This window comes from Lynx canadensis, chromosome B4 (genome assembly GCF_007474595.2).
Source record: "Lynx canadensis isolate LIC74 chromosome B4, mLynCan4.pri.v2, whole genome shotgun sequence".
Taxonomy (NCBI): Eukaryota; Metazoa; Chordata; class Mammalia; order Carnivora; family Felidae; genus Lynx; species Lynx canadensis.
In genome coordinates this window covers 30,016,664-30,043,670 of record NC_044309.1, presented here as the reverse complement: position 1 = coordinate 30,043,670, position 27,007 = coordinate 30,016,664, and the positions used below count along the sequence as shown (strand labels likewise).

The 27,007-nt window shown below is 40.3% G+C and overlaps 1 protein-coding gene across 4 annotated transcripts in view; it reads left to right on the top strand.

Annotated features, from left to right (window-relative positions):
• The window catches only part of NRP1 (neuropilin 1), a 138,089-nt gene that overhangs the window by 91,665 nt on the left and 19,417 nt on the right, over window positions 1–27,007 (top strand). For 2 of the 4 annotated variants that reach the window (XM_030321698.1, XM_030321697.1), the window contains exons 7-11: window positions 4,287–4,442; window positions 7,844–7,988; window positions 15,514–15,845; window positions 20,394–20,538; window positions 23,930–24,013. In XM_030321698.1, coding sequence (XP_030177558.1) covers window positions 4,287–4,442; window positions 7,844–7,988; window positions 15,514–15,845; window positions 20,394–20,538; window positions 23,930–24,013 — 862 coding nt within the window. Of the gene's footprint in view, window positions 1–4,286; window positions 4,443–7,843; window positions 7,989–15,513; window positions 15,846–20,393; window positions 20,539–23,929; window positions 24,035–27,007 lie in introns of all 4 variants that reach the window. The other 2 variants (XM_030321696.1, XM_030321695.1) reach the window with 1 other exon arrangement.

Below are 27,007 nucleotides of genomic sequence, written 5' to 3'. Positions count from 1 at the left end.
GCTGTGTCTTGGTAGAGTTCTGGCTACCATCCGGTTTTAATTGCAAAGGTTCAGGCCCCAGCCCTGATCATTTTGTGAGGTTGTCATTCATCCTTACTAAACCCAGTGGCAGTAATGTGAGGAAGAAAAATGAAATGAAATTTCAAGTATCCCAGTGTGGTATAAACAAGAGAATCTGCAGAGTTTTAAAGCACAGCAGGAAATTTTATGCAATTACAAGAGGAGGTTGCTAATGCATTTCATTGCTGTTGAGAAAAGAAAATATTTTTTTCTTTTTTATAAGTGATTCGTGTACATGTTTTAGGGCCTTTCTATCTGGGACCTTGGACGTTTCCCCTGTTGGATACCCAGTTAATTCCAGTCTGTTGCTCCTTCCTTTAAGTCAGTTGTTTCTAATGCCTAGGGTTCTTCCAGTTGACAACCAATTAAATTCTCTCCTACCTGGTAACCAAATTTTACCCTAAAAACAAAGTTTAAAAATTAGGAAAAGGACAGCCAGGGAATGAAGTACTAGAGTTATTTCAAATCAGCCTAAGCTGAATGTGCACTCTTGAGAATTTAATCATTTCCAAACTGAAGAGCCATTTGTAAGTTTGACAGGAAGAGTTTATTTAAATAGCTCTGCTTCATGCTCCCTTGGACGTCAAGACTTGAAGGGCTCTTCAGCTTGAAAGTGGATATGGCATTGGGCATGACTCAATGGATAGTCAGTAAAGCACTAAGTGTTCTGAGAGCATTTGAAAACAGTTGAAATTGTTGAGTGCAACCATGTCCAGAGTGCCCATTAACTTTCAGATTGCAGCGTTAGGAAATCAGAGAGTTTTTGCGGCAACTTAAAATCACCTGATTATTTGTCTGGAATAGAGTTAGATTTAGGGTTGCCAGAACATCCAGTTAAATCTGAATTTCAAGTAAACAATGGACCAGTTGTTCATATGTCCCAAATATTGCATGGGACGTACATGTACTAAAAACATTTGTTGTTTCTCTGAAATTCAAATTTAACCTAACAGTCTATATTTTTATTTGCTAAATCTGGCAAACGTGGATTTGCCTCCTTTTTTTGAGCTTTGTATACAAATTCATACAAAGTACTATAGTTCACTTGGGGAAAAAACTCAAATTTCAGAAAAAAATTCAAATAGCAAGTACAGGCACTTGATAAAAATGTGTTGGGTAAATATTTATTTGTTAAAATTAAAGCATCTACCATTATTCAAAAATATTAATTTCTATTAAAGTCTTGCTCATTTTTTCTCTTAAATCTGGTAATAGCAACCAGAGCATAGACTTTACATCTTTAAAATCAGGTAAATGAGGGGCACCTGGGTGGCTCAGTCGGGTGGGTGTCTGACTTCAGCTCAGGTCATGATCTCACAGTCTGTGGGTTCGAGCCCCACGTCAGGCTCTGTTCTAACAGCTCAGAGCCTAGAGCCTCTTTCGGATTCTGTGTCTCCCTCTCTCTCTGACCCTCCCCCGTTCATGTTCTGTCTCTCTCTGTCTCAAAAATAAATAAACGTTAAAAAAAATTTAAATCAGGTAAATGAGATAAAGATGGTTTTACATTGAATGGTATCCTCTTCCTTTCTAGATGAAGTCTCCTATTATTGAATTGTGTGACTTCAACTTGGCTTTTATGAGCTAGTAATACAGCTGTTTTTCCTGGATTTAACTTTGTGTTCAGTTTTGAAGTGAATTGGCAACATGTTGATTTAACTACTCTAAGGGCCTTCAGGAAAAAGCAATTCATGAAAGACAATAGTCATTCTTCATGAGGCTGACTGTACATAAAATGGAAATTCTTTAGGTGTCCATGGCCTATAGGACTGGAGGGTTAATTGAAATTTCGTTTTCTGAAAATTGGGTTGTCATGTAGTAAGTGGAAAGCAGGATTCAGAAGTTTTGGTGGTAGGTAGAGGGTATACTGCAGGGGAGGGGGTTGTTTTCTTTTTCTTTTTCTTTTCTTTTTTTTTTTTTTTTTTTTGGCTTTTGTTGCTATTTTCATTGGAAAATGGCATTCTCTTACCTAATAATGAATGTACTGTTGAAACATCTTGTTACTGTTAAGCAGTTGTGATGTGCAATTACTTTCTGTGTCCTTTAAAAAGTATTTGCCAGGGGTGCCTGGGTGGCTCAGTTGGTTGGGCATCCAACTCTTGACTTCAGCTCATGTTCTCATGGCTCATGGGTTCAAGCCCCACATCAGGCTCTGCACTGATGGTGTGGAGCCTGCTTGGGATTCTCTCTCTCCCTTTCTCTCTGCCCCTCCCCTGCTTGCACTCTATCTCTCTCTCTCTCTCCAGATAAATCAATAAACATTTTTTTAAAAAACTTTCAAAAGTATTTGCCATATATTTGTACCATTTCTTTAAAGTATTTGCATTATACAGAAATACAATAGAGGGTATGACAAATGAAGGGAAACTATTTTAAACAAATAATCAAATGTATCCCTAAAAGGAAACTGAAAACATTTCTAATCTATAGAAACAAGTATTGATTTTTGTTTTAAGATCATTCTTGGTTATTGGGGCACCTGGGTGGCTCAGTCAGTTAAGCGTCTGACTCTCAGTTTCAGCATGAGAGGTCATGATCTCGCAGTTTGGTGAGTTCAAGCCCACATCAGGCTATGTACTGACAGTGTGGAGTCTGTTTGGGATTCTCTCTCTCTCTTCCTCTCTCTCTCTGCCCCTCTCCGACTCACACTGACTCTCTCTTAAAATAAATAAATGAACTAAATTTGTTTTTAAAGATTATTCTTGGTTATTAATGATGGAAATAAGGGAAGTAAAAGAAAAAAAACACTGTAGTTGACCCTTACACAACATGGGTTTGAACTATGGGGGTACACTAAAAAGTGTATTTTTTATAGTATTGTACTGGAGGTGTATTTCCTTATGATTTCCTTAATAACATTTTCTTTTCTGCAACTTACTTTATTGTAAGCATACAGTATATAACACATATAACATATAAACTATGTGTGTATCAATTATTTATATTATCTGTAAGGTTTCTGGTCAACAGTGGATTATTAGTAGTTAGGTTTTGGGGTAGTCAAAAGTTATACACTGATCTTCAACTATGGAGCAGGTCAGAGCCCCTAACCCCCCCTCATTGTTCAAGGGTCAACAGTATTTTACTTTACAGAGAACATGGAATCATAAGAAGTCAGAGTTGAAAGGGGCCTTCCAGGTTATCTAGCCTAACTCTTTTATTTAACAGACGAAGAACTGGAAATCTAAAGTCATTAAAGATGAAGTGATTTGTCCGAGGCCCAACAGCTAGCTAGTGGCAGAACCAATACTAGACATTTGAGGGCCCGATGCTTAGATCTTTGTCCCACCCACTCATATCACAGGGTCGCAGGAACAACCCAAGCCACTGCACACCTCTGCCAGGAAATTGTGGACCTTCAGGCTTTGGTCACCCTCTGTCATCACTGCTGTGATGCTTTCCAAGTAGCCCAACCTTCAGGGGTACGAGACAGGCTAGTGAGAGATGAAGATGAGGCTCCAGTGTTGAGGAACTTCTCCACTGGAAACTTACAGTAGGAGCTTGTGAACTCTAGCCATTGTCCTTGGAAGCATCAGTCCTTCCCAGATGATGCCTTGGAATCCACTTGCCTCTTGAGCTGAACTGCAAGAGAGGCCATGGGAAGATATGGGGAAGGAAGAAATCTAAAGATGAAACAGATATCCTTACTTTGCCTTCCTGGTCTCCCCTCCATTCCAGATTATAAGTCTCTGGCCCATTCTCTAAACCACAGCACTCCTAGTGCTTTCAAAGTCCTCTTGTTTCTCTCTGGAAGGGGACAGATGCTGAAGAGTGATGAGAAATGGGAGCCCATTAGACCTGAGTTTTAGTCCAAGCCTCTCCAACATCCAATTTGCAAGTTTATCTTGTCTTTTCTAATTTTATCTTATCTTTTCTAATTGTAAAATAACACATACCAATGCATTGTTTGGAAAGAATTTTTAATCTCTTAGAAAATATAGCAAAATGATATTGAAACCAGTGTTCACTTTTGTACCAAGATCAAGCAATTGTGGTTGCAGCAGTCTCTTCCTGGAACTGCCAAACTTGGACAATTGCTGTCTTAATCCTAGCCATGCCTTTCTTTAGAAGGAATGAAATGGAGAAGTTAGGGGATGTTGATGCCAGGTGGAAGTAGGACCTATAACTCTCAGGTGGCTGAAAACTGCACTGTGGAACCCACGGGAAAAGATGTTTCAGGTTATGATAGTGCAGGGTGAATGATTGACTAAGCTTGTATTGTTTTGCAGGTAGACTTGGGCCTTCTGCGCTTTGTCACTGCTGTCGGGACACAGGGAGCCATTTCAAAGGAAACCAAGAAGAAATATTACGTCAAGACTTACAGAATAGACATTAGCTCCAATGGGGAAGACTGGATCACCATAAAGGAAGGAAATAAACCTGTCGTAAGTTTCGCTGTCAGCCCCTCAACCAATTCAGTCTTTGAAACGGATGATCAATTTTTACTTGTTTGTTTGGGAGCTTTCTGTCTGGCCTGGTTGAGTCTGGGATTGATTTAAAATGAAAAGTGCAATTTGAGGTTTATATCTGACCAAGGGGTGGGGGTGGAGGGGTCTCATGTTCCCAGATCCAGAAGCCAAGAGGAAATTATACAGATGCTTCCTAGAAAAGTCAATACCAGCCAAATTAAGTGTTAGGCTCAAGAATCACTTTAACCCTCCCGTGGGGACACTGAGCATGTGTAGGATAAGCACTGTCTTTTTAGAACCTGAGGAGTTGTTCTGTTTTACTTCCCCGTGTTTCTTCATTGTCTTTCATAGATTCCTTCTTTCTTCCTCTCAGTCATGGGCTGGTTTTAGAAAACTCCTTTTCATCTACGCTCTGTGGCTCACAAACTAATTTACAAGAGTGTTTGGCCGTTTATGTGAAAATGAATAGAAGAAAGGCAGTTCACAGTGTTCCCTCAGATCACACAAATGACATGATGTTACCTCCTCACTGCTCTTAACAAAAGAAGACACACCAGCCATGCCCTGCCCTGGGTGCCCTACCCTAAATCATTTGGAGCTGAGTTGTTTTTCTCAGCCTGCGTGTTTATTTGAAGTTATGCTTGCTCTGATTTACTCATCAAAAGATTTCTGAGATCTCATATTCACTGTTTCCCCAAAACTAAAAGCTTGCCCTGAAGGCCAAATAAAATGCACAGAAATGATAAGGATAGTAGCAAAGATCCAGGTAACTTGAAATTCAGGATTTGGGAAGAGGCCAATTAACATGTCCTTGTCTCTGTTTTGAGCATGCATGGCCTGATTTTCTCCTTCTGGGTCTGGAGCTAAGAAGAGCCATAGTGTGAAGTGAGAGAACTGTTAATTCCTTTTGATTAGCTGCAAAGCCCCCACTCTTATTTAGGGCAGACAAAATGAAAGTAGATATATAGACAGTTGCCCTGTGGGAGGGAAGGTCTATGGACAGCAAGTTCAAGGCCACTGACTAGCCCTGGAGGACATGGAACCATTCCTCCATCTGGGGAAGAAAAATCCTCACAGCCAACATTTGTGAAGCTTTAGCAAGTAAAATTTGACCCTAAGTTTCATGACTTAATCTTGACATATTTTTGAAGACATGCTTTAATTTCAAACAAACAAACAAGATACTAATGCCCAGGATACAGCAAGGAGAGTAAGGAGAACTGACCTCAGGCCTTCAGGCCATTTCTTTAAAACATGAGTGCTACTTCTCCACGGTGTCTTCGTCAGCCGCTGGCCATCAGTCATTGGCATGGCCCAGAAGGGGCTGTCCGAGAGCACACACCAGGTTCTGAGGGGGTGTCTGACAATGCACAGAGCTCACTCTAGGTCCACTATCGGGAACATCCTGGCACATGGAAGGGCTTCCAGAGTGGGAGGCAGAAAGAATAAAGAAGGATTCAGCAAAGATATAGGTGCGACATCCATCTGAGCACTTATATTGAACCTAAATGCAAGCCAGACGTCCACCTGGCGTCCAGTTATTGTTGTCCACCCTCCTTTCCCTTTACTTTGCGGCCTCTCAGACACTGGCCCCTACCCCCTTCCCTGCTTTCTTAGCCAATGACAAGGCCAGCAGCCCTCTTTATGTTGAGTGGAATGTATGTACCTCCATGGTTTTCAGCAAATGTGAAGTCCCCTCAGTGTGAGCCAGAGTTCACCCCCAGCCTGTGCCGGGGCATGCAGTGCTCTTAACTGACTGTCAGGCTCTCCCTGAAGTGGACTTGTTGACCCTTCAAGCGTTATATGGCTTGGGACTCTGCTTCCTCTGGCAGCTGCCCATTCTTCTCTGTCACACAAAAATGCTCCCACACAGATTGTTTCCCAGAGAGATTTGCTGAAGTAGGACAGAAATCCAAAGGCCATCACAGGCGAGGATAAATTATGATATTAAACCATCTCTGGAGAGGGATCAGGCTAACGGCCAACTTTGTAAAGCATTTGACCACCTTCAGTCACACAGGCCACTTAAGCTAAATGAAGTAAAAACATCAGCTCGACCTTTGGAAGTCCTTTCTCCCAGGGGAAGAACAAGTCTTGGGAAATTGTGGTTCTCCTCTGAGAACTTACCTGGAAACGTGGGGAGGAATCTCCAGGCCTCCAATGGGCTCAGTAATGCTCAAGTGACACAACATAATAGGAATATGGTGTGGCTGTGTAAGAAGCAGAGCACTAGCTGATTTACTTTGACACGGGATATCCCCAGTTCAGGGCCAAAGTGAAAGACAGGGAAGTAGAGGCTTTCAGTTCCTCCTGAGGTGGGTCTCGTGCCGGATGTTCCAGCATGGAACCTGCTGAAGAACACAGCAGTGGAGCCACGCCCAGGAAGAGTAGTCCCGACACATCCTTGTGGGAAACTCATTCATGACTGGCACTTACTACCTTTGCAGTTACAAGCCTCATCTTTCTTAAAATAAAATGGCTCATTTTTAAAACTAGAAGCAGGAGCCCTGGAAAAGCTGATTTCCAGTTACGTATCATTTATAACTCAGTGTTGATTTTGACCGCTAAAACATAATTTTACCAATATCCAAAAAAGATGAAAGATCATTACTTAGTTGGTGTCAGGAATAAAGTTTCCCATCAAGAAATGGAGTTAAAAGAGGGGAAGCTACTTGACACAGTGCTGTAGCTGGGAATACAACCTAGAATTTTCAAAAAGCCAAACCCTATGGGGGCACCTGGGTAACTCAGTTGGTTAAGCATCTGACTTCAGCTCAGGTCATGATTTCACAGTTCATGGGTTTGAGCCCCATGTTGGGCTTTGTGCAGACAGCTCAAAACTTGGAGCCTGCTTCAGGGTCTGTGTGTGTCTCTCTCTCCCCACTTCCCCGCTTGTGCTCTGTCTCTCATGAATAAACGTTAAAAAAAAATTTTTTTTTTTAAAGCCAGACCCTACACTGAACTCAAAAAGTACTCCTTCTGGGGGTTCCTGGGAAAGTAAAATAGAGTGAGTTCCCATGCACCATCTATAGTATTATGTAGGTCCTTATGATAAAGTTAATAATTTCCAACTTTTTTGGATAGCCTTTTTTAGGTAGCCTTTAACAAACGTTGTCTTCGTAATAGTGCTTTTGGAGTCTCCAGGATCTCAGAAAATTGAATGGATGATTAGGACAACATTCTACATTACACGTGATTTCTTCTGATTGCCATCATTTGAAAAAAATAACATGACAAATTACTAATGCCACCTCAACCTTTGATGGGCAATGCTGAAATTATAAATAATTTTTATAGGCATTTGTGGAAACATATTTTTGTATTTGTCTTAAATCTGAAGAGTCTGTCATTAAAGGACCCTTTCTTTTTCTACATAGATCTTTCAGGGAAACACCAACCCCACAGATGTTGTGTTTGGAGTTTTCCCTAAACCACTAATAACTCGATTTGTCCGAATCAAACCGGTGACTTGGGAAACTGGCATATCTATGAGGTTTGAAGTCTATGGCTGCAAGATAACAGGTGAGCTCCAGCTTGAAGATGGCCCAGTTTTGATTTATGTAAGCTTTGCAATATAGGGAGTTTTTATAATTTTAGGAATGGGAATTTTATATAAAGCTGGTCGTTTTCTTTATATAAATCTGGTCATTTTCAGTTGGTGGTTAAAGGCATATGCTTTGAGTTTAGACATCTGCGTTCAAATCCTGTTGATACTCCTCACTAGCTTATTTTGTGAGGGAATTTATTGTCTTTCAAAGCCTTAGTGATCTCAACTAGAAAACAGTCATCATGCACCATGCAAGATTGTTGTGATAATGGAGTAGCTCATGGATATAAAGTGCTCAGCACAGCCTGGTGCTAAGCGACACCTTTCCACTTGACTCCAAGCTCCATGATGGTGAGCACTGTGCTTTTCATCTCTGTTTCCTGGGTGCAGGGCACACTGACAGGTGCTTAGTCGATTTGCAATGAAAAATTACTGCATGGCATGCTCTCCACCTTTTTCATTTTGATGCCTATGGGTGGCTCTGTCAGCCACAGTCAAGAAGGAGTTTAACTTATGAGAATTTCTCTCTTCACTCACTCTACCTGGACAACTTTTTGTCTCAATATCTATCCCTCTTTTGTTGAATGCATACACTAATATTAGAAATTGATCGGTCAATGTTTCCTCTCTTTTTGTTTGTTTCTTCTGACATTCACAGGACTTAAAAAATCTCTGTTAAATTGATGTAAGTAGAGGGATTATACCCATTTGAGAGATGAAGGTGTACTCTGGAGGCACGAAATGGCTAAAACAGTGGGCCAGCTCGGGACAGAGCTGGAAGTAAAAGAACTGTCGTCACTGTCACTCTCACTGCATTTCTCTGGCGATTCACCGATCTTCCTGTGCCACCATTCTGTATTCTGAAGTAAATACTAGTCAGGCCACAATTCCTCACCATTTAAGTAAATACATTGCAAAGGTTTCACACACACACACACACACACACACACACACACAGCAGTACAATGTAAACTTCAGTGTAAGTTTAAAAGTTAAATGGAATCAGTAACTGATTCACCAAAAAGTAATTAAAAGTGAACCACTTTTAAAAGTCTCTGAACTATCTTTTAATATTATGTTAGTGTACATAGTTAGGACATTTAATCTCTTCTTCCATGAATGCTAGTACTATTGTTTTTATTTTTATCCTTTGTAGGATAATTATATCGAAACAAGGAAACTACTGAATTTAAAAACAAAAACAAAAACAAAAACAAAAGCCCCACCACCTGGGCAATTTTCAATGAAATTACAAGCCATTTGGACAAGAGCGCTACAAGAAAAAACTAAGGAGAAAAAAACTATCCTTGTTTATAGGAGAGTCCATTTTGGCAAGTAATAACTGACACCTGATTTTACCAAAATCATATTTATTTCCATACCAGAGACAGGTTTGTTTATTGTTTCAGGATCTAAGACTAAGAAAGTTCAAGGCCTTGGAGGCAGGAATTGGGTGGAGAGAGGTTTGGAGGAAGAAGGGATGTTGAAAAGTTAGATATAACCTTGGCTTTATTTTTGATCATCAGTTACATGAGAAAAGTTCTAGGTCATTTTCAGAGAATTACAAATTTCAGAAGTTGCTCGTAAATTTGTAGAAACAAGGCCATTTGAGGTCAGGGTGGAAATAATTTCTGGCTCATTTCTAATCTAATGTCACTGCACCAAAAAAAAAAAAAAAAAAAGAAGAAGAAGAAGAAGTAACTTTGTAAAGACTCCAAACGTAGTAGTCTAAACTCTGATTTCTGAAGTTCTCCTTTTAGTTCAATAAAACATACTTAAATTTGAACCTCTCTTTCCATTTTCACAAGGATTTCCCTGAGAGTTCATTCTAGGTGTGTGAGTCTTCACATGTGAAGAAGGCAAATACTTTATTGGATTTTTAAAACCAAAAATGTTACATGACTCAACGTTAAAGGACTAATTAAATGTCTGGTTTATTTATTTAAACATAGATATCTAAAATAGCATACACTATTTTCACATATATTTTATTTTACTATTATTTTAAGGAGCTATTTTTTCCCAAAAAAGATCCTGGTTTTAAGTTCATAGCGCTAATATTTTTATCATGACCCCTGATATATTTTAGATACTTCTCTCTAGTAAGGTAGCTACAATCTCCAAATAACTGACCAAGGCAGATTTTTGGGAAGGCAGCATGTTATAAGGATAGTCACGTGGACAGAAAGTGTGCAGACATCTATCCAGGCCTCGCTCTCGACTGTCCACTTGGTGAATGTGAGACCATGGGCAAGACATTTCGTCCCTCTGAACTCCATTTCCTGGTCAGTAAGATTAACCTTAATTCAGCTGTAATGAAGATTAAATTGAAAGTATTTATAATACACTTGGCCTAGAGTCAGTGTTAACTAAATGGTACCCAGTAAATTACACAGTGAATGGTACTCCATGAACTGAACCTAGGACAAAGTCCCAGCAAGCAGAGTTTTCTTCTTGATGACCAGAAGCAGATAGTTTTCAGCTTTCAGAGGCCCTAGTCCCCTCAGAATAGAGACTAATGCAAGAGAACAAGGCTGCAGTGTCCCTGCTGGACTGTAAGATCTGTGAAAGCAGGGGCCATGTTTGCCTTACTTTCTATTGTATCCTGTATGCCTGGAACAAGTGCTCAATACATTTATTTTTTAATGAATGAATGGATGAATGAATTGCAGTTTTATCCACAAATGACTGAATTTCAAAATACCACCCTCTCCTCTTCAGTTGGCAATTCCTAACTCAAACTGGATTAAAACAAACAAAAACTATTGAATTAAGTTATCCTGTGAACACATCACTCAACTTCCAAAGTCTCCAGAGCCCTTAAGTTTTAACCTAATTTTTGTATTCAGAAATTATTTTTTAGAAATACAATAATCTTAGAGAAGCCAGAGTATACAGTGTGGTCACCATGTAGAGATATAAAGAAAACAAGATTGGAGCAAAAACCATTCTGTTTTAAAGGTGATTGCCAAAGGAGCATTTTCATTATTTTGACAAAGCAGGCTTCATCATTTTGGCAAATATAGATATGTGGGGAAGATAATCTTGGAGGATTACTGCTTGATGTATGAGAACATACCACAGACTCGTTTAACTTGTGTTTGTTAACCAGAAGTCTCTTAACTGATGCTTCTGCTCACATCAGTGTGTTCCTATGTTAATCAAAGTTTGGAGGGATGATCTCAGGTGCCACAATATCCTGAGTCATCATGGGAAGATTAAATTATGCTCACTCAGTTTCACCCATCAAATGCAGTTATCATGATACCTCTCATTCTCTAAAACAGAGTATTTGATTTACCAGTATATCTCAGTTTTCCTATTAAAGCTGTATAATTTTACCATAATATATCAATGAAAAGAATCACCTTAATTCCCCACCACAGAACTCATCTCTCCCTTCCATCTAATATTGCTTTTTAAGTTTTCGAACAGGGTTGCCAGGTAAAATACAGAATGTCCAGTTAAATTTGATGCTGATAAATGACAAAGAATTTTTTAGTATAAGTATGTCCCATGCTATATTTGGGACATACTTATACTAAAACATTATTCATTATTTTAAATTCTAATTTAGTCTAGCATCCTGTTTCCTGTTTTGTTGTTTTTCTTTGATTGTTTGCTAAATTTGGCAACACTATTTCCAAAGGATTTGACATGTAGCCAGGCTAAAGCACATCTGAGCAAGCCTGCTATGGAAGAATAGAACTAGATCCTAGCATCTTATTCAAACCTTGAAATGTTAGTGTAACTTTTCTCCTAATCATTGCTAAAAGTGAGTTATTAAATTGTTGAATTAATAATTGTTATTTAACATTGTTAAAAGTGCTAATTTTTAGTTAAAGGCAAATCAATGTGCCTCTTCACTGTTCTTTTTTGGATGAGGCAGACTTATAGAAGGAACAAGGGTCTAACTGTACTGTGGATATGTTAGCAGAATGGGGGCTGGGCATCACTAGGTTTGTTGATATGTAAACTCTGCTTTAGCCAAGTCTGCATTAGAGAAAGGACGTTAATCTGGTAAAGGTTGTGCTCTCCTTACAATATTCAAGTTAATTGTGTTTTTGTCCAGATGGTAACATCTGGTACTTATTACTAGCTAAACATTTTCTTTATAAAAGCTGATTTTGAATCAGACAGGTGTGACCACAGTGACCAAAAATGTGACTTCTATTTTTAGCACTACAATTTCATAGACCCTCAGTAAAATACTTTTTATAATTTTTTTTAATCCTCATTGAATTTATTGTATCCAGGTCCCAGCCAAGAGCAGCTACTGTGACTGAATTACAGGAAAGGGTGCTTGAGAAAAATGGCAGTTGCCTTTATTGTGTTAATAAGTTGATTCATTTATCAAATATTTGTTAAGTAAATACCATAGAAAGCTGGGCTCAAGGAGTCATAGAAAAAATTTAAATATGACTTGGCTTATGTCCTCAAAGACAAAATCTGGTGAGGCCAGTAGCAGCAATCCAAGGAGCTGCATAGGGTCATCAATATAGAGAAATGCACATAAAGTGCTAAAGAAGAGTCTCATAGAAAGAAAACCATGCCTAGTGGGAAATGTTGGGAAAATTGTAGCATTCAAAAATGGCTCAAGATTTGTAGTGGTTTAGGTAGTGGGAAGGGCAAGATAATGGGGACTTCCTAGTGAAGGGAAGAGAATGAAAGAAAGCCTCCCTCCATCCCACCCCCATAAGAAAGTTTTTTATTCCATTATTTATGCCTGTCACAAATGGGGTAAAATGAGGAGAGGCTTTCAAGGCTGCAGTATGGAAGACAGGACATGCATAATTCCGAGCCGGGACTGAATGCTTGGATAAAGAAATGGCATGACCTGAAATGTACAACTCATTGGAAAGTATCTGAGCAATTAACTCTTAAGGACCAGAAGATAACATGGACACAGTTTAATCTCATTAAATGCATGCCTCTCATTTAGGATGGCTATATTTTTTAAGCTAAATTTTAGTTATATTATGCAGAATTGAGTTGTTTCAAAGAAAAATAGGTTATCATTCTTATGCATGTCCTTGATTGAGGTGTACAGTTTTGAAAGGAGAATAATTGAATGATTTGTTATTAAGTGGCCAATCAATTAATCAATGATTGATACTCTCCTTATGCTCAGAAGCTACTTGGACTGCTGCAGAAGATGTAAAAAGATCTGATGCTCTTTGTTGCTTTTTTTTTTTAATGTTTATTTATTTTTGAGACAGAGAGTGAACAGAGGAGGGTCAGAGAGAGAGGGAGACACAGAATCTAAAGCAGTCTCCTTCCAGGCTCTGAGCTGTCAGCACAGAGCCCGACGCAGGGCTCGAACCCACGAACTCTGAGATCATGACCTGAGCCGAAGTCGAATGCTTAACTGACTGAGCCACCCAGGTGCCCCTGATGCTGTTTGTTGCTTTTGAGAAATTTATAATCTAGCTGTGGATGCAAGATAACCAATCTTAAAGCATGGAGAGGGGGCGCCTAGGTGGCACAGTCGGTTAAGCGTCCGACTTCAGCCAGGTCACGATCTCGCGGTCCGTGAGTTCGAGCCCCGCGTCGGGCTCTGGGCTGATGGCTCAGAGTCTGGAGCCTGTTTCCGATTCTGTGTCTCCCTCTCTCTCTGCCCCTCCCCCGTTCATGCTCTGTCTCTCTCTGTCCGAAAAATAAATAAAAACATTGAGAAAAAAAAAATTGAAAAAAAAAAAGCATGGAGAGAACAATTTAATGCTAAACTGTGTGCTACTTTCTCCACATGCAATCATATTTCTGACAAGGGAGAGTTTGGAATAAAGGCTAGAATAGTTTCAGAAGTTTCCATGAAGAGTTTAAGATAGGTTTTAAAATTTCAGCAGAACTTACCTCTGTCAACAGGAGGATAAGGGGCTGCAGGAACATTTTGAGCAAAGATAATGATGAGGGTTGTATCTAGGGTATACAAAAAGATGGATTCACTGAAATATGCTGTCAGTAAGAGGAAACAAAATTAGATAAACAGAATGAAACCAAAATGAAGATTTCAAAGGCTGGATAGACTTTTTATATAGTCCTATAAATAATGGGGGGCCATGGAAATTTTTTAAAGCTCTCTTTCTTTTATTATTGTGGTAAATACACATCACATAAAATTTATAATTTGGGCCATTTTTTTTTTTTTTAATTTTTTTTTTTCAACGTTTATTTATTTTTGGGACAGAGAGAGACAGAGCATGAACGGGGGAGGGGCAGAGAGAGAGGCAGACACAGAATCGGAAACAGGCTCCAGGCTCCGAGCCATCAGCCCAGAGCCTGACGCGGGGCTCGAACTCCCGGACCGCGAGATCGTGACCTGGCTGAAGTCGGACGCTTAACCGACTGCGCCACCCAGGCGCCCCTAATTTGGGCCATTTTAAGTGTACAATTAAGTTGTGTGACGTACAATCACATTATTGTGCAGCCATCACCACACTCCATCTTCAGAGCTTTTCATGATCACAAACTGAAACTCTGTACCCATTAAATACCACCTCCCCATTCCTGCCTCCCACCAGTTCCTGTGGCCACCATTCTACTTCCTCTCTTTATGTATTTGAATCCTCTCCATACCCCACATCAATGGAATCATACAATATTTGTCCTTTTGTGTCTGGCTTATTTTACTTAGCAATGGAAGATTTTTGAGCTTAAGAATGACATTGCAAAAAAAATTTTTTTTTTATGGAAAGTGAATTGGCAGTTATGGATGGTATAGATTCATAACTGGGGTCTGACAAGTCAACCAGACTAGTTAGCACCCTGGCCAGGAGGATGCAGACCAGAGTAATGCCAAAAGGAAATGAGGACCACAAGGCAGGACCAACCAACATACTTTTTTTTTTTTTTTTTTTAATGAAAATATGACAGGATTTAGTAGCAGAACAGGAATGGAATATATAAAATAGAGAAAGACTAGATGACTAGGCAGAAACTAGCTGGTTGGCAGTTCCACTGGTTAAAACACAGAGTTTGATAAAGAAATTCAGTATCAAGGGGAAAAGGTCCGTTTGGGTTTGGACATGGTACGTTTGTGACGACAATGGGATTTTCGTGTGGAAAGCTCCTAAAGAAGTTAGAAAAGGGGTGGGCAGGACAGCCTCCGGCTGTTGGAATTACTGATTTCCTATCTCCAGCCTATCATAAACTGAACCTCTGTTGGGCAGGGCCTGTACTGGATCTAGGGCTAAATTCTAGATACCAAAGGGACTGGAACATCAGTACTTTGACATTAAGCTTGGAAGAACTCAAAAATGGGGAAATGTCTATCTTCACGGAAGAGTTTCCTTCTTGGAATGTGAGTGTGGGAGGGAGTGCTATAAGTCTAGGAGAAAGGTTTGAGGGAGGCAGCGCTTTGGTTTAATGTCAAATGATCCAGAGACTTAAAAATGTATATGAATGGGTACAATGTTCCTATTCAGTCTGTGGTATTCTCTTTCTAAGCATGGAGAGTTATAGAAAATCATTTTACATCATCTATTTCATTCCACCCTCTAGATTATCCTTGCTCTGGCATGTTGGGTATGGTGTCTGGACTTATCTCTGACTCCCAGATAACAGCATCAAACCAAGGGGACAGAAACTGGATGCCTGAAAATATTCGCCTGGTAACCAGTCGCTCCGGCTGGGCACTGCCACCTGCTCCTCACCCATACATAAACGAGTGGCTCCAAGTGGACCTGGGGGAAGAGAAGATTGTGAGGGGCATCATCATTCAGGGGGGGAAGCACAGGGAAAACAAGGTGTTCATGAGGAAATTCAAGATCGGGTACAGCAACAATGGCTCAGACTGGAAAATGATCATGGATGACAGCAAGCGCAAGGCTAAGGTGAGATCCAGGGATGGGAGCAGCTGCTGGGGAGGAAGTCCTTTCTCGTGTCATTGACTTAAATCCAAGACCTCCAGCATTTTCCTGAGGAAGTACGACTTTGTATTTCTTTTAAGCCATGACATCAGTGGAAGTGTGGATGGTGTCCGTAAGACCCCCATTCTAGGGAAGACAGGAATGAGATGCTAAAAGTGGTATCTGAGATCAACGCAGAAAAGAATTACATTGCTGGCCGCCTTTCCTTCCTTAGGGAACAGGGGAAAGCTCGACACTCAGGAGACAGGGCGGCCCAGAGCCTGGGAGCCTGGGGACTGACAGGGCAACCCAGCAGAAACTCAGAATCTCTCAACAGATTTTAATCTGTTAGCCACTGCCCCACCCCCATCCCTTTTCCCTTCTCTCACCCATCCCTCATTTAAGTGGTTTTTGGGGGGTTTTTGTTGCTGGTTTTTTGTTTTTTGTTTTTTTTACATTTTAATTGTGGTGACATACACATAACCTAAAATTTACCATCTTAACCTTTTCAGATGTAAAGTTCAGTGGTGTTAGGTACATTCCTACTGTTGTGCAACCGATCTCCAGAACTTCCTCATCTTGCAAAACTGAGAATCTGTACCCACCCCACAATGACTCCCATTTCCTGATGCCCCAGCTCCTGGCGACCACCATTCCACTTTCTGTCTCTGTGAATTTGACTTCTTCAGGAGCCTCCCATAAGTGGAATTATACAATATTTGTTTCTTTGTGACTGGCTTACTTTACTTAGCACAGTGTCCTCAAGTTGGAGCAACAGGATTCCATTTCTTTTTAAAGCTGAATGATACTCTACTGTATGCACATACCACATTTCGCGTATCCATTCATCCACCTATTGCCACTTCCATTGTTTCTGCCTTTTGGCTTTTGTGAATAATGCTTGAGTATGTTTTTTTATGCCTTGGAACCTTTTAAAATACACTTGGCTCTTGATCCAATGATAAGGGAGATATTCCAACATTCATCACAACACGTGGTATCGTTTTTTTTTTTAACCAAACAGATTCTTTAGGGATTATGTTTTACTTAGGCTGGTGGTCAAACTAATTTGCATTTTCTTTTTTTTAGTATATGTGCTGCCGAAGTGAGCACTGATTTGCATTTTCTGAGCACACAACACCAGCTAGGCCTGATGATGGCTGGTTTGAGTGTGAATAAGTAACAACCCATAGACCATCAGTTCTGTGTGCACTGAGGGAAGTATTCAGCTGATGGCACTTCTCACACCCAACACAACTAGCTTTCCATCCCAGCTTTTGCATCTCTGCTTTGCTCAGGACCTACTCCTTTTGTGAAAAGATTTTAGCCCATTGAAGGGAATGTTATCCTTGTTCCCACTCTAAATGACTGTGGTGATGTGCCTTGAATATAGTGACTCAGGCCAAGGGCTTTGCAGGCAGGAAACAAAAGGCCAATGGCACAGCCAGATCCCCCTCTGTCCAGAAGCTGGACTCTGCAGAGACCACCTGTCCCCACTGGCTACCTGTCCACCAAGGCCGTGGTCAGCACCAGTGTGGCAGGCCACTGACAGTGATGATGCTGTCGGAAATGTAAGAATCTCTCTCCCATCTCGCCCCTACTTAACTTGTGGTTTCTAAACAATTTCCAGTGTTTTTTTTTTTTAAATCTACATTACAGCTACTTTCCTTCTTGTGTTCATTTCATCCCCCACCCCCTTTATGCCTGCCCCTCTTGTTTTGATAAAAGAAAAAGTAAAATAAACACCAGAAACCAGAGTTCCCCTTAAGAGCCCATCTTTTCAGAGGAGTTGTGAGCCTTCTGACTTTGTCACAAAGTGTGAATATGCCACACATCAGCAGCATCCTGGTGCTGTTGTGACAACAGCAGGTGTTGTGACACCTTCAACATGAGGGTTCTAGGAGAGAAAGAAAACAAATTACCATATGCTTTGGATAAGGTGCCTCATCGAGTCTGCAATTAAGTCTAAAGCTATCACTCTACTGTAGTACATTGCGCATAGAATTCCACCAGGAGCCAGCACACAGGTTTCAATCTTAACAAAAAACTCCACTCATGAGTATGTGAGATTTTTCTCCTCAAATATGATCTTATCCGTCATTATCATCCCCCTATGATATTTAAAACCACAAAAGCCTCTAAATTATTTACATAGAGCCTAATCTGTCATTCCTGACATGTCCTTCTCCTTAAATAAAATCTTTAAGATGCAAAAGGACATGGGTAAAGCCTTCAGTTTAGGTGCAGTGCATATTACTAAGTTGTATAATGATACTTAAAACATACTCTATTTAAACTTACAAATGAAGGCCACCTGCTTAGGATGCCAAGTATCTTTTGTGTAATAGTAGAATGAGTACTGGGTTTTATGAATCAAACAGTACTTTGATGGCTATAAAATCCCCTATATCCTGCTCCTCACTTCCTACCCTCAAGTAGTACATGATGGACAAGGTATATCAGAGTCTTTGAATTAAGCAGAGAGGAGATCTAAATGCTCAAATCCCTCTTCTAAACCACGGTGAGTAACAGGACACAAAGATATTTCATAAACGATCTTATGTTAGCAGTGTTAGCTCATTTCCATATAGATCCTCGCTGCTAATATTCTTTCCAGCTCATCACGGACAGCTTTTATAATTTTCTACATTGTCCTAATTCTTTACTCAAGTTAAAATTAGAAGAAGAGCTGGGAGTCTATAGCTATAAGTGCTTTTCTCCTGTGATTGTTGGAGCTATATTAACATAGAACAGGCATGCATAGTAATGTTGCTTTCATTATAATTATATCTCACTGACGACACTTAATTGGGCCTAACAATAATATATGTCAGATTCCCAATTACTGGAAGCAACTGTGTTCCATCAAGAGTGCAGAACCCCAATAATGATTTTACTCTTCAAAATAAGAGAAGGCAGCTTTAGGGGAAGAAGCGAGTCTGTGTTAACCACGTCCTTTAGATTTCTGGAGACTTTTCTGGATTGGATAGGACCAATTAATTTATTTCTGGAACTCAGAGAACCTCTGGCCAGATCACAGTCAACCCAATCCGTCTGTTTTCACTTACATGTGTGTCCCTTTTAGCCCTGATATTTCTACCACTGAATGATTACATCTTTTGCTGGCTTATGACATCTTGATCCAGGAATCGGGTATGGTCCCTGCTCCTGACTGACATGGCCTGGTGGCTGGCCATCCACTCAATCTAATCTACCAGTCAGTAACCCAAACTGCAATACATTTAAAGAAAAATTAAGGAAACTAAGTATGTGGCCTTGGTTATAGACCTCAGTTACCTGAATGTAATGAGATTAGACATGATTATTTCTAAGGGCAGAGGCATCATAGCAGTGTGGTGAAGGGCCCCAGTTAAGACTGCCTAGGTTTGAATCCTGGCTCTGACACTTACTGTACGTATGGCCTTGGGCAAATTACTTGACCTCTCTGTGCCTCACCTGTCAACTGAGGATAATGATAGAATGTACCTCAAGGAGTTGTCTTGAGGATCAAATGAATTAATATACTTTAAGCACTTAGAACAACGCCTTGCACCAGGAAACATGATGCGATGTTTCATGTATAACAAGACACTCGCAATGATAAGGCAACTTGATTTTCCTAATCTCCCTCCCCACCTCCCTTTAGGGGTAGGATTAAAGAATAATGTTGGGAGAAGAGGATAGAAGAAGGCTTATCTATTTCTTGAAAAAATTATTGTTCCATTTTCTTATGATTCCACTCAAGGATTTTGACCTTCCTGTCAATGTAAAAAGGGAAATAAAATAATCAAGTAGCAGCACAGGCAATGGGTGGCCTGGCCCCTGAAGAATGTCACAGTGACTTCAAGTCAGGAATGTATTTCAAAAAAAGGAGCCCATTCACACTGCAGTTCAGCCAGGCATCAGAGCCTCACTTGATAGCCAGGACCCTTGTTACTTTCCTGAGAGGTTCTTTTATCTACAAATGCCTCCAACTGGTGGTTCTGCTTAAGTAAATAGCAATTTCAGTGAGTTGGAATAACCCCAGTTCCTAACTAAATAGCACTTGTACTACATTAAATTTAATATCTCCTTCTTCAGGAATTTAATCACTCCCTCTTCTACAGGTTTTAGCAAACTAGGACCCGCTTCTTTAAGAGAATGTAACAGGAGTCGTCACTGAAAATGTGGTGTCTAACATAGCTCTGAAAAATGGCAGCTTCTCTTCCTGACTTCTCTTCCTCCACCTCAAGGAGGTGGTAGAAGTGTCACTTCTTGAAGGCACATCAGCATAGCATTGAAAACGTGTCTCATTAAATCCTCAGCTTCTGGTATAGCCTCAGTGTGTACTTCAAAGTTTCTGAGAAATGACATCTGTCACTTCTTAGAGAAGCTTTAGTTGTTTCCCCCCCCTTTCTCATTTATGAAAGACATGTCAGCCATTTACGAGGTGGTGGGATGGGGTCTGTTTCTCTGCCCTATTAAGAGTCCTGAAGGAGGGATTCCTCTACCGAAAGGGAGGTTTTATTGATAATGGTGTTTCTCCTACTTCAGTCTTTTGAAGGAAACAACAACTACGATACACCAGAGCTACGGACTTTTCCACCTCTTTCCACACGATTCATCAGGATCTACCCTGAGAGAGCCACTCATGGAGGACTGGGGCTGAGGATGGAGCTGCTGGGCTGTGAAGTGGAAGGTAATTACAACGTCCCGAGTCCCTTCTAGTTTCCGGCTTTTTAATCTCTTTCTTCATGCATTTATGCCCCTGATGGCGAGGCTGCAAATTGCCAGCTTTTTCCCCTGGGTGATCCTACCTTGTGCCTGTCAGTCTGTGAGGCTCGACGTTCTAGCACATTCCACCAAACAGTGCCTTCAGAATCCCACTTTTGTATTGGTTGTTTGTGGAACTCTCCTCAGATTCTTTGGGTTGCCTTCTTTGACTTTTTTAAGTTTCCTGAGGTGAAATTTGCATAACATAAAATTCACCATTTTTAAGTAAACAATTCAGTGGCATTTAGTACATTCACAGTTATTTTTGCGACCACCACTTTTATCTAGTTCCAAAGCAAAACCCCCACCCATCAAGCAATTTCCCCTAGACCCCTGGCAATCACTAATTCCTTTGACTTTTTAGTGTTGTTTAGCCATCTGTGTCCCATTCAACTTTCTGTCTGCAGTGTTGACTGCCATCTCATACTAGTGGGAAACAGCATTTGACAGACAGAACCACCACCATTATCTTGAATGAACTGCTTAGGCTACTGCAGAGAAACAAAACTTTACATGAGATAATATGTATGAATGTACGGTGAGGTCTGTTTGAGGATATTACTGCATACACTTATCATATGAAAGTCATCTCAAGGACAAATTCAGCTCACACACTGACCTCAGAACTGCACTTACCTCTGCATTTTTTAATCACATAATAAATAAAAGGAATGTTTGAAAAATGATATGATAGTTGTTTATTGTACCATCTAATGCTTTTGTGCATTAGAATTCCCATCTGCCTTAGATTTGGGCATAAAGAGTAACCAACTTTTCCATCCCCATAAAGGTCTTTCTCTAGGTTAGCTCAAAGAATGGCTATTGTTGGTACCCAGATGTTAATCAATTGAGCATATGATCATGGTTGTTTCAAAGAATGCTTTTTAATATCACCTTCTTGTGGTTTCAAAATTATTTGTGTTTTGAGCTACCCAAATATAATTACATTCTTGAGCACATTAAACATCATAAAACTTTTCTTATGCACTAAAGAATCTGAAGCTATAAATCACCATACTAGTGAATAATTCATAGCTACTTTTGTATGTATTTATTTTAAAGCAGGCCATTATCTCCCATTCTTTATTGTGTAGTTGTTTCCTTATCTGTAGTCATATCTCAGACCTCTGAATTATCCAGTCACTATCAGCACAGACTAAGAATGACTATGTGCCAGGACTTTGGCAAAGATACCAAGAAACAAAAAGGGATGGGCAGATTGAACCGACTGTAGACAATGTTTGTTCCATTTACTGGGAAACGTGTTCATCTGGAAAAGGGAGTCGGTTGCCATGATGCAGGTCATCAGCCTGGATTCTAGAAAGCAACACTGATTTAAGAGGTGGAATGAATGGATGGCTGAAAAGACTGAGGCTGGTGGCAGTTTGCCAGTGTCAACTCTGTAGTGAGAGGTACAAATCGTTGGTGAAGAGATTTGCCACAGATGTTTCCAAGCACTCACAAAAGTGAGGAAGTTGCCCTTAACCATAAGAGAAACCAACATCCGGGGAAAGTAATGTCAAAACTTTTTGACACAATCTGTGAAAGGGAGTGTTTTTTTTTTTTTCTTCCTTAAAATGATTAACAGGCCCTATTAAAATATCTGCTTCATGACTGTGCCATGGGACATACCTAGAGGGATACGGGAAGACGGTGAGATATAGCTGAGCCTTCTGCAAGTGTCTGTCCTGTTTGGGGCTAGCATTTACAAGACACAATTAGAGAATCACAGAAGATAAAATATATCCAAGTAGTAAAATTGGGAAATAAAAATTATTCACTTTCTATTTTTTAAATTTAAACCAGGTACTACCCTGGGCCACTTCCAATGAGGAATTCCTCCTTTATAAATCCCATAAGGAATGCAGATGAATAGAGAGTTTAAAATACTTAAAAGTGGCAGGTAACTCAGTGAATACAAGTATCTGGATTAGCAGGAGGATTCCACTGATTCACTGATAGCAGTACGTGGAGCCCAAAATGTGTGTGTATGCATTTCACAAAGTCTAGATGGTGTGCCTAAACACTGTGCACATTCTCTGTACACATTCCTAGTGTGTGCTCTGGGCAGTTGAGGAAGTTGAAGCTAGCTAAATTTCTTTCTTTCTTTTTTTTAATGCTTATTTATTTATTTTGAGAGGGGGTTGGGTCAGAGAAAGAATCCCAAGCAGGGTTTGTGCCATCAGCTCTGAGCTGGACACAGTGCTCCATCTCATGAGATCATGACCTGAGCCGAAATCAAGAGTCGGACACTTAACCGACTGAGCCACCCAGGCGCTCCTAGCTACATTTCTATATCTGTCATAACTCTGCTCAGTAATTAAGCACAATAACAAAGACTATCAATTTTTTTATTGAGAAAGAAGCAGTTACCAACACATTCCCAGACACATGGCCAGAAGCTATTAGAGAACAGGCCCCCACTCCCAGTATCTTGTCTGGTTCTCAGACATTGAGAGCTGTACATTATCTCAAGCCTTGCAAAGTGAAAGGTAATGCCAAAAACTGTAAAATATTAAACAGATTGCAAGAATGAGTAACAGGCTGAAAAATAATAGACCAAACTAAGTTTAAAGAACTTCAAAAGCAGTCTTTGATTAATGTTGGCTACCTTTCAACTACACACTCAAAGATACAGGAATACCTGTCCACAGTGGAATGCAGTCTTCCGGGAGTTAAGGGAAAATGACCCCAGGACATCTAAGACAGCTCCTCTCAAACACCTGCTCTGGAGAGGGGGATCACAAGTTGAGAAGCTTACTTAAAGGGAAATGGAGTCATTCACAATTTTCTTTCTTTCTTTTTTTTTTTTTTTAAAGAACAATATTGTACTAAAAGTGAATCTTGAGACTCCCTTTTGGAGAAAAATTCTAATACAAACCTAGCAAGCTTAGCTAATACTCAGAAAGTAAAAGAATTCATGACAGGCGAATTCTCTAGCCCACTGAGAATGTAAGGAAAAACAGTTGAAGCAGAATCTCTGTCATCAAAGTTCTCAATTCCAGGGTCATGAATAAATAACCAGTGAGAATGCAAGCACTTTTCACAAAAAGGATGTTTATGTAGATAGCAATGTATAAAATGCTAGGGCAGCCAGCTCTACTGAACAGATATGGATCAAATACCAAAACAAAGCAGTCCCCAACGAATTCTGCCAAATCCAAGTAGATTTAGCTCCTGAAAGGGAGGTGAATCATGCTCCTGGCCTTCTTACCACGGATTAGAGTTTTCTGCAAAGGTGTTAGCAGACTCAATAGCCAGAGCCTCGCAAATACATTTCAGAGGTGTGAGGTAGTAATCCTTGGATCTTGTTTCAGCACCTACAGCTGGACCGACCACTCCCAACGGGAACCTGGTGGACGAGTGTGATGATGACCAGGCCAACTGCCACAGCGGAACAGGTGATGACTTCCAGCTCACAGGTGCAGAAACCATCTTCATCCCATTGCTGTGCCATTTCAGTCATGTTGTAGTGGAGACCTGCTAGTGCATGTCTGTTCATGTTTGTGTAGCTCCTCACGGTGGCGGCCATCATCAACTGGGGTCACTGCTTCCTTTCCTCATGCCGTCTGCCGCCGCCGTTTGGCACAATTATTTTAGCCATTTTCAGAGCCAGAGGCTAGGATTTTCTTAATTCCATAAGAATTTCTCTATGGCTCCATGTGCTAAACTCATCCTCACCTTCAAACCCCCACCCCCACAACACGTGCACCACCCCTACACAACCACACACTTCAAAATGTTTATTTGCATTTTTGAACAAGGGGAAAATGCTTTGAGTGGAACCTTTACCCAACTAATTGATGAAATTAGGCTTATATTTGAAATGCAGCTTTTAAGTTAGGGTTTTGTAAATCATTTTACATTGAAATTTACAAAGGCAGAATTACTTCTTATTTCACATCAGCAACGACTAGCAAATGTATCAGGGACGGTGTGTGCCAAATACCTCACTAATTAATTTAGAGTATTACTCCATAACATTCTAAAACCCTAAGAGCTACAAAGTGACCTTCTCTTCTACTTGGAATGGCAGAGGAAATATTAGACAAGTGGGGAAATGGGATTGTACCACTTGGAAATTGGCCAAGGCAGTAGGATTTTCACCCTATTGTTGCCAAAGGCACTGTGGGACCTTTATCGCCACTTGGGTCAAATGCAGTTTCATATAGCATCTGACTCTCATTTTAGATTAAACATGAGCCCTTGGATACAGGTCTGTATTTTTAGCCAGAGGGGACTCAGAGAGCCCACATAATTAATTTCCATGGGCGAAACTGAAGGCGTTACCATGTAACTTCATAATAGTGCCATGTTATTGGCTAATGCATTAATGTAAAAATCTGGAAGGAAATGTCCCACAGTACATTTCCAATTACTTCAAAAGCTCTCCTCTGAAGGAGCAAGAGAGCTTGGCACTCAGATAGAATAAGAGGTGAAATGTAGCTCAGAGACATAGTACCATGAACTTGGTTTACATTTAAATCCCAGCTCCTAAGGCTGTCTCCCTCCAAATTTCCAGGCTAATCACTTACAGTCATAGGGCCAATAAATGTTACTATGGGCTTTTGAAAACAAATCTTGTGTGTAAGCAGCCAAAAGCCACAAAAATTAATTAATGTAGAGGCATTTTCTTTGTGAGATGTCAAGTTCAAGCTGAAAACCCTACAGCTGATGTTAAGAACAGAGTACCATTCTATGAACCAGGTCCTGTGGAACCTTCCCAGGATTGCTTGTAAACACCCTGACACAGACCTCAGGCTTTTTGTGGACCCTGTCACATATCTGTAGTGAAATTCCTCATAAAAAGGAACGACTGTAGTCATCACAGTATACCCTTTCAATTGCCCTCTTGTGGAGAAGGTTCTTTTCTTTATAAACCCTAAAGTGGTCAGTTAATATTGATTAGAAACAAAGCCTCAGATTTACTTCTCATATCAGAACAACCAACCTTCTCATTTTTGGATCAGTTCATGACTGAATCAATTGAAACTGAACCCTTTGAATGAAATAGGGCAAGTATGTTAGCCTGGAGCAAATTATGTATGCCAAACGAGTAACAAACCACAGAAAATGGGTCATTTATAGTAGAAACACTGACAGTCTTTTAAATGTACAAGGTTATAGTTTATCTACAGCATTTAACATCATTTATTGGTGAGATAGAAAAAAGTTCTAGTTTTTTTTTTCTTTTTTACATACTACAATGGCAAAAAAAAGTTATTTTCTCGAGCCAGCCCGTTTGTCTCAACATTTCTATGAATCAGACATATATTAAGAACTTCCAGAGGTATTGATAATGCCTGCTCTACGCCCCCATCAAGAAGAGGTGATTTCAGAAGGCATCTCATGTTTCAAATTCATTTATCGCATTGCGGCCAGTTTTGGGTTTTCTTCTTGTTGCTGTTTTTACTTGTTTTGCTTTATGAAGTTACTTGTTATCCTTTTCTGAGAAAGGGTGTGCTCCTATGTAAGCTTTTCTGCAAGGAGCAAAATCCTCCCTGACCCAGGTATCACCTTGCATGGAAACAGCTCACATCCTAGGCTCACACACACTCCTTGCTCCTTCAGTCACAGGCTTTGCTGACAGAGCCTCAAACTTGGCACGTTGAGTGTAATGGAGCCAAAGTGAAAGCATCCTCACCTTATCCTGATAGGAGGGGGTGTGGAAATTAGGATGAATGCTCTCTTTCATGGTGTTTGGTTCCTTAATGCAGATGGTGTCCCTTTAATTTCTCCTCCTGGGTTGGCTGCTTTGAATATAGTGGCAAATAAGTATTTTAGCAAAATGCTCATTACTTACAAACAACACTGAATTCCAGGTGAACTCTACCAAAATGCATGGAAATGAGGAGAGATTTTGCTCTCCCACACTGCTTGCCAAGGTGAAAATTCACCCCTGAAGTTACTCATTTGCAAATGCTGTTGAAGTCGTTAGATAATACAATTAGCTTCAAAGGCACCAGGAGGCCAAATTTCTCATTGGGTCTGTGCGTACCCAACATCAGAGTTTGGCTCCCAACGTATAACAAAACTGATAATGCATATCAGTTTTAAAAAGTGAATTTTCACCTTGAGTCTTTCTCCCTTGAGACCACTGGGAACAGAATGCTAATGTATTCTGGCCTCCCTCCAATTCTGCCATTATAGATTCACCTCCTTAACCCATAATATATATAATTCTTTCTTCCTAGTGCTTGCCTCATTGAGGCCACGCACACGTGTGACCGCTCATCCAGCGTATATGCTGGGAAAGCAAGGGTAACATGACTTGGTGCTGTAGTCAATTAGCTCCAAAATCTTCAAACCATCCCAAGAGCATGATTTTACGGCTCTCTGATTCATGATCTGGATGATTTCTGCTCTGTGGAAGCTGCAGGGTGAAACTAGGACCT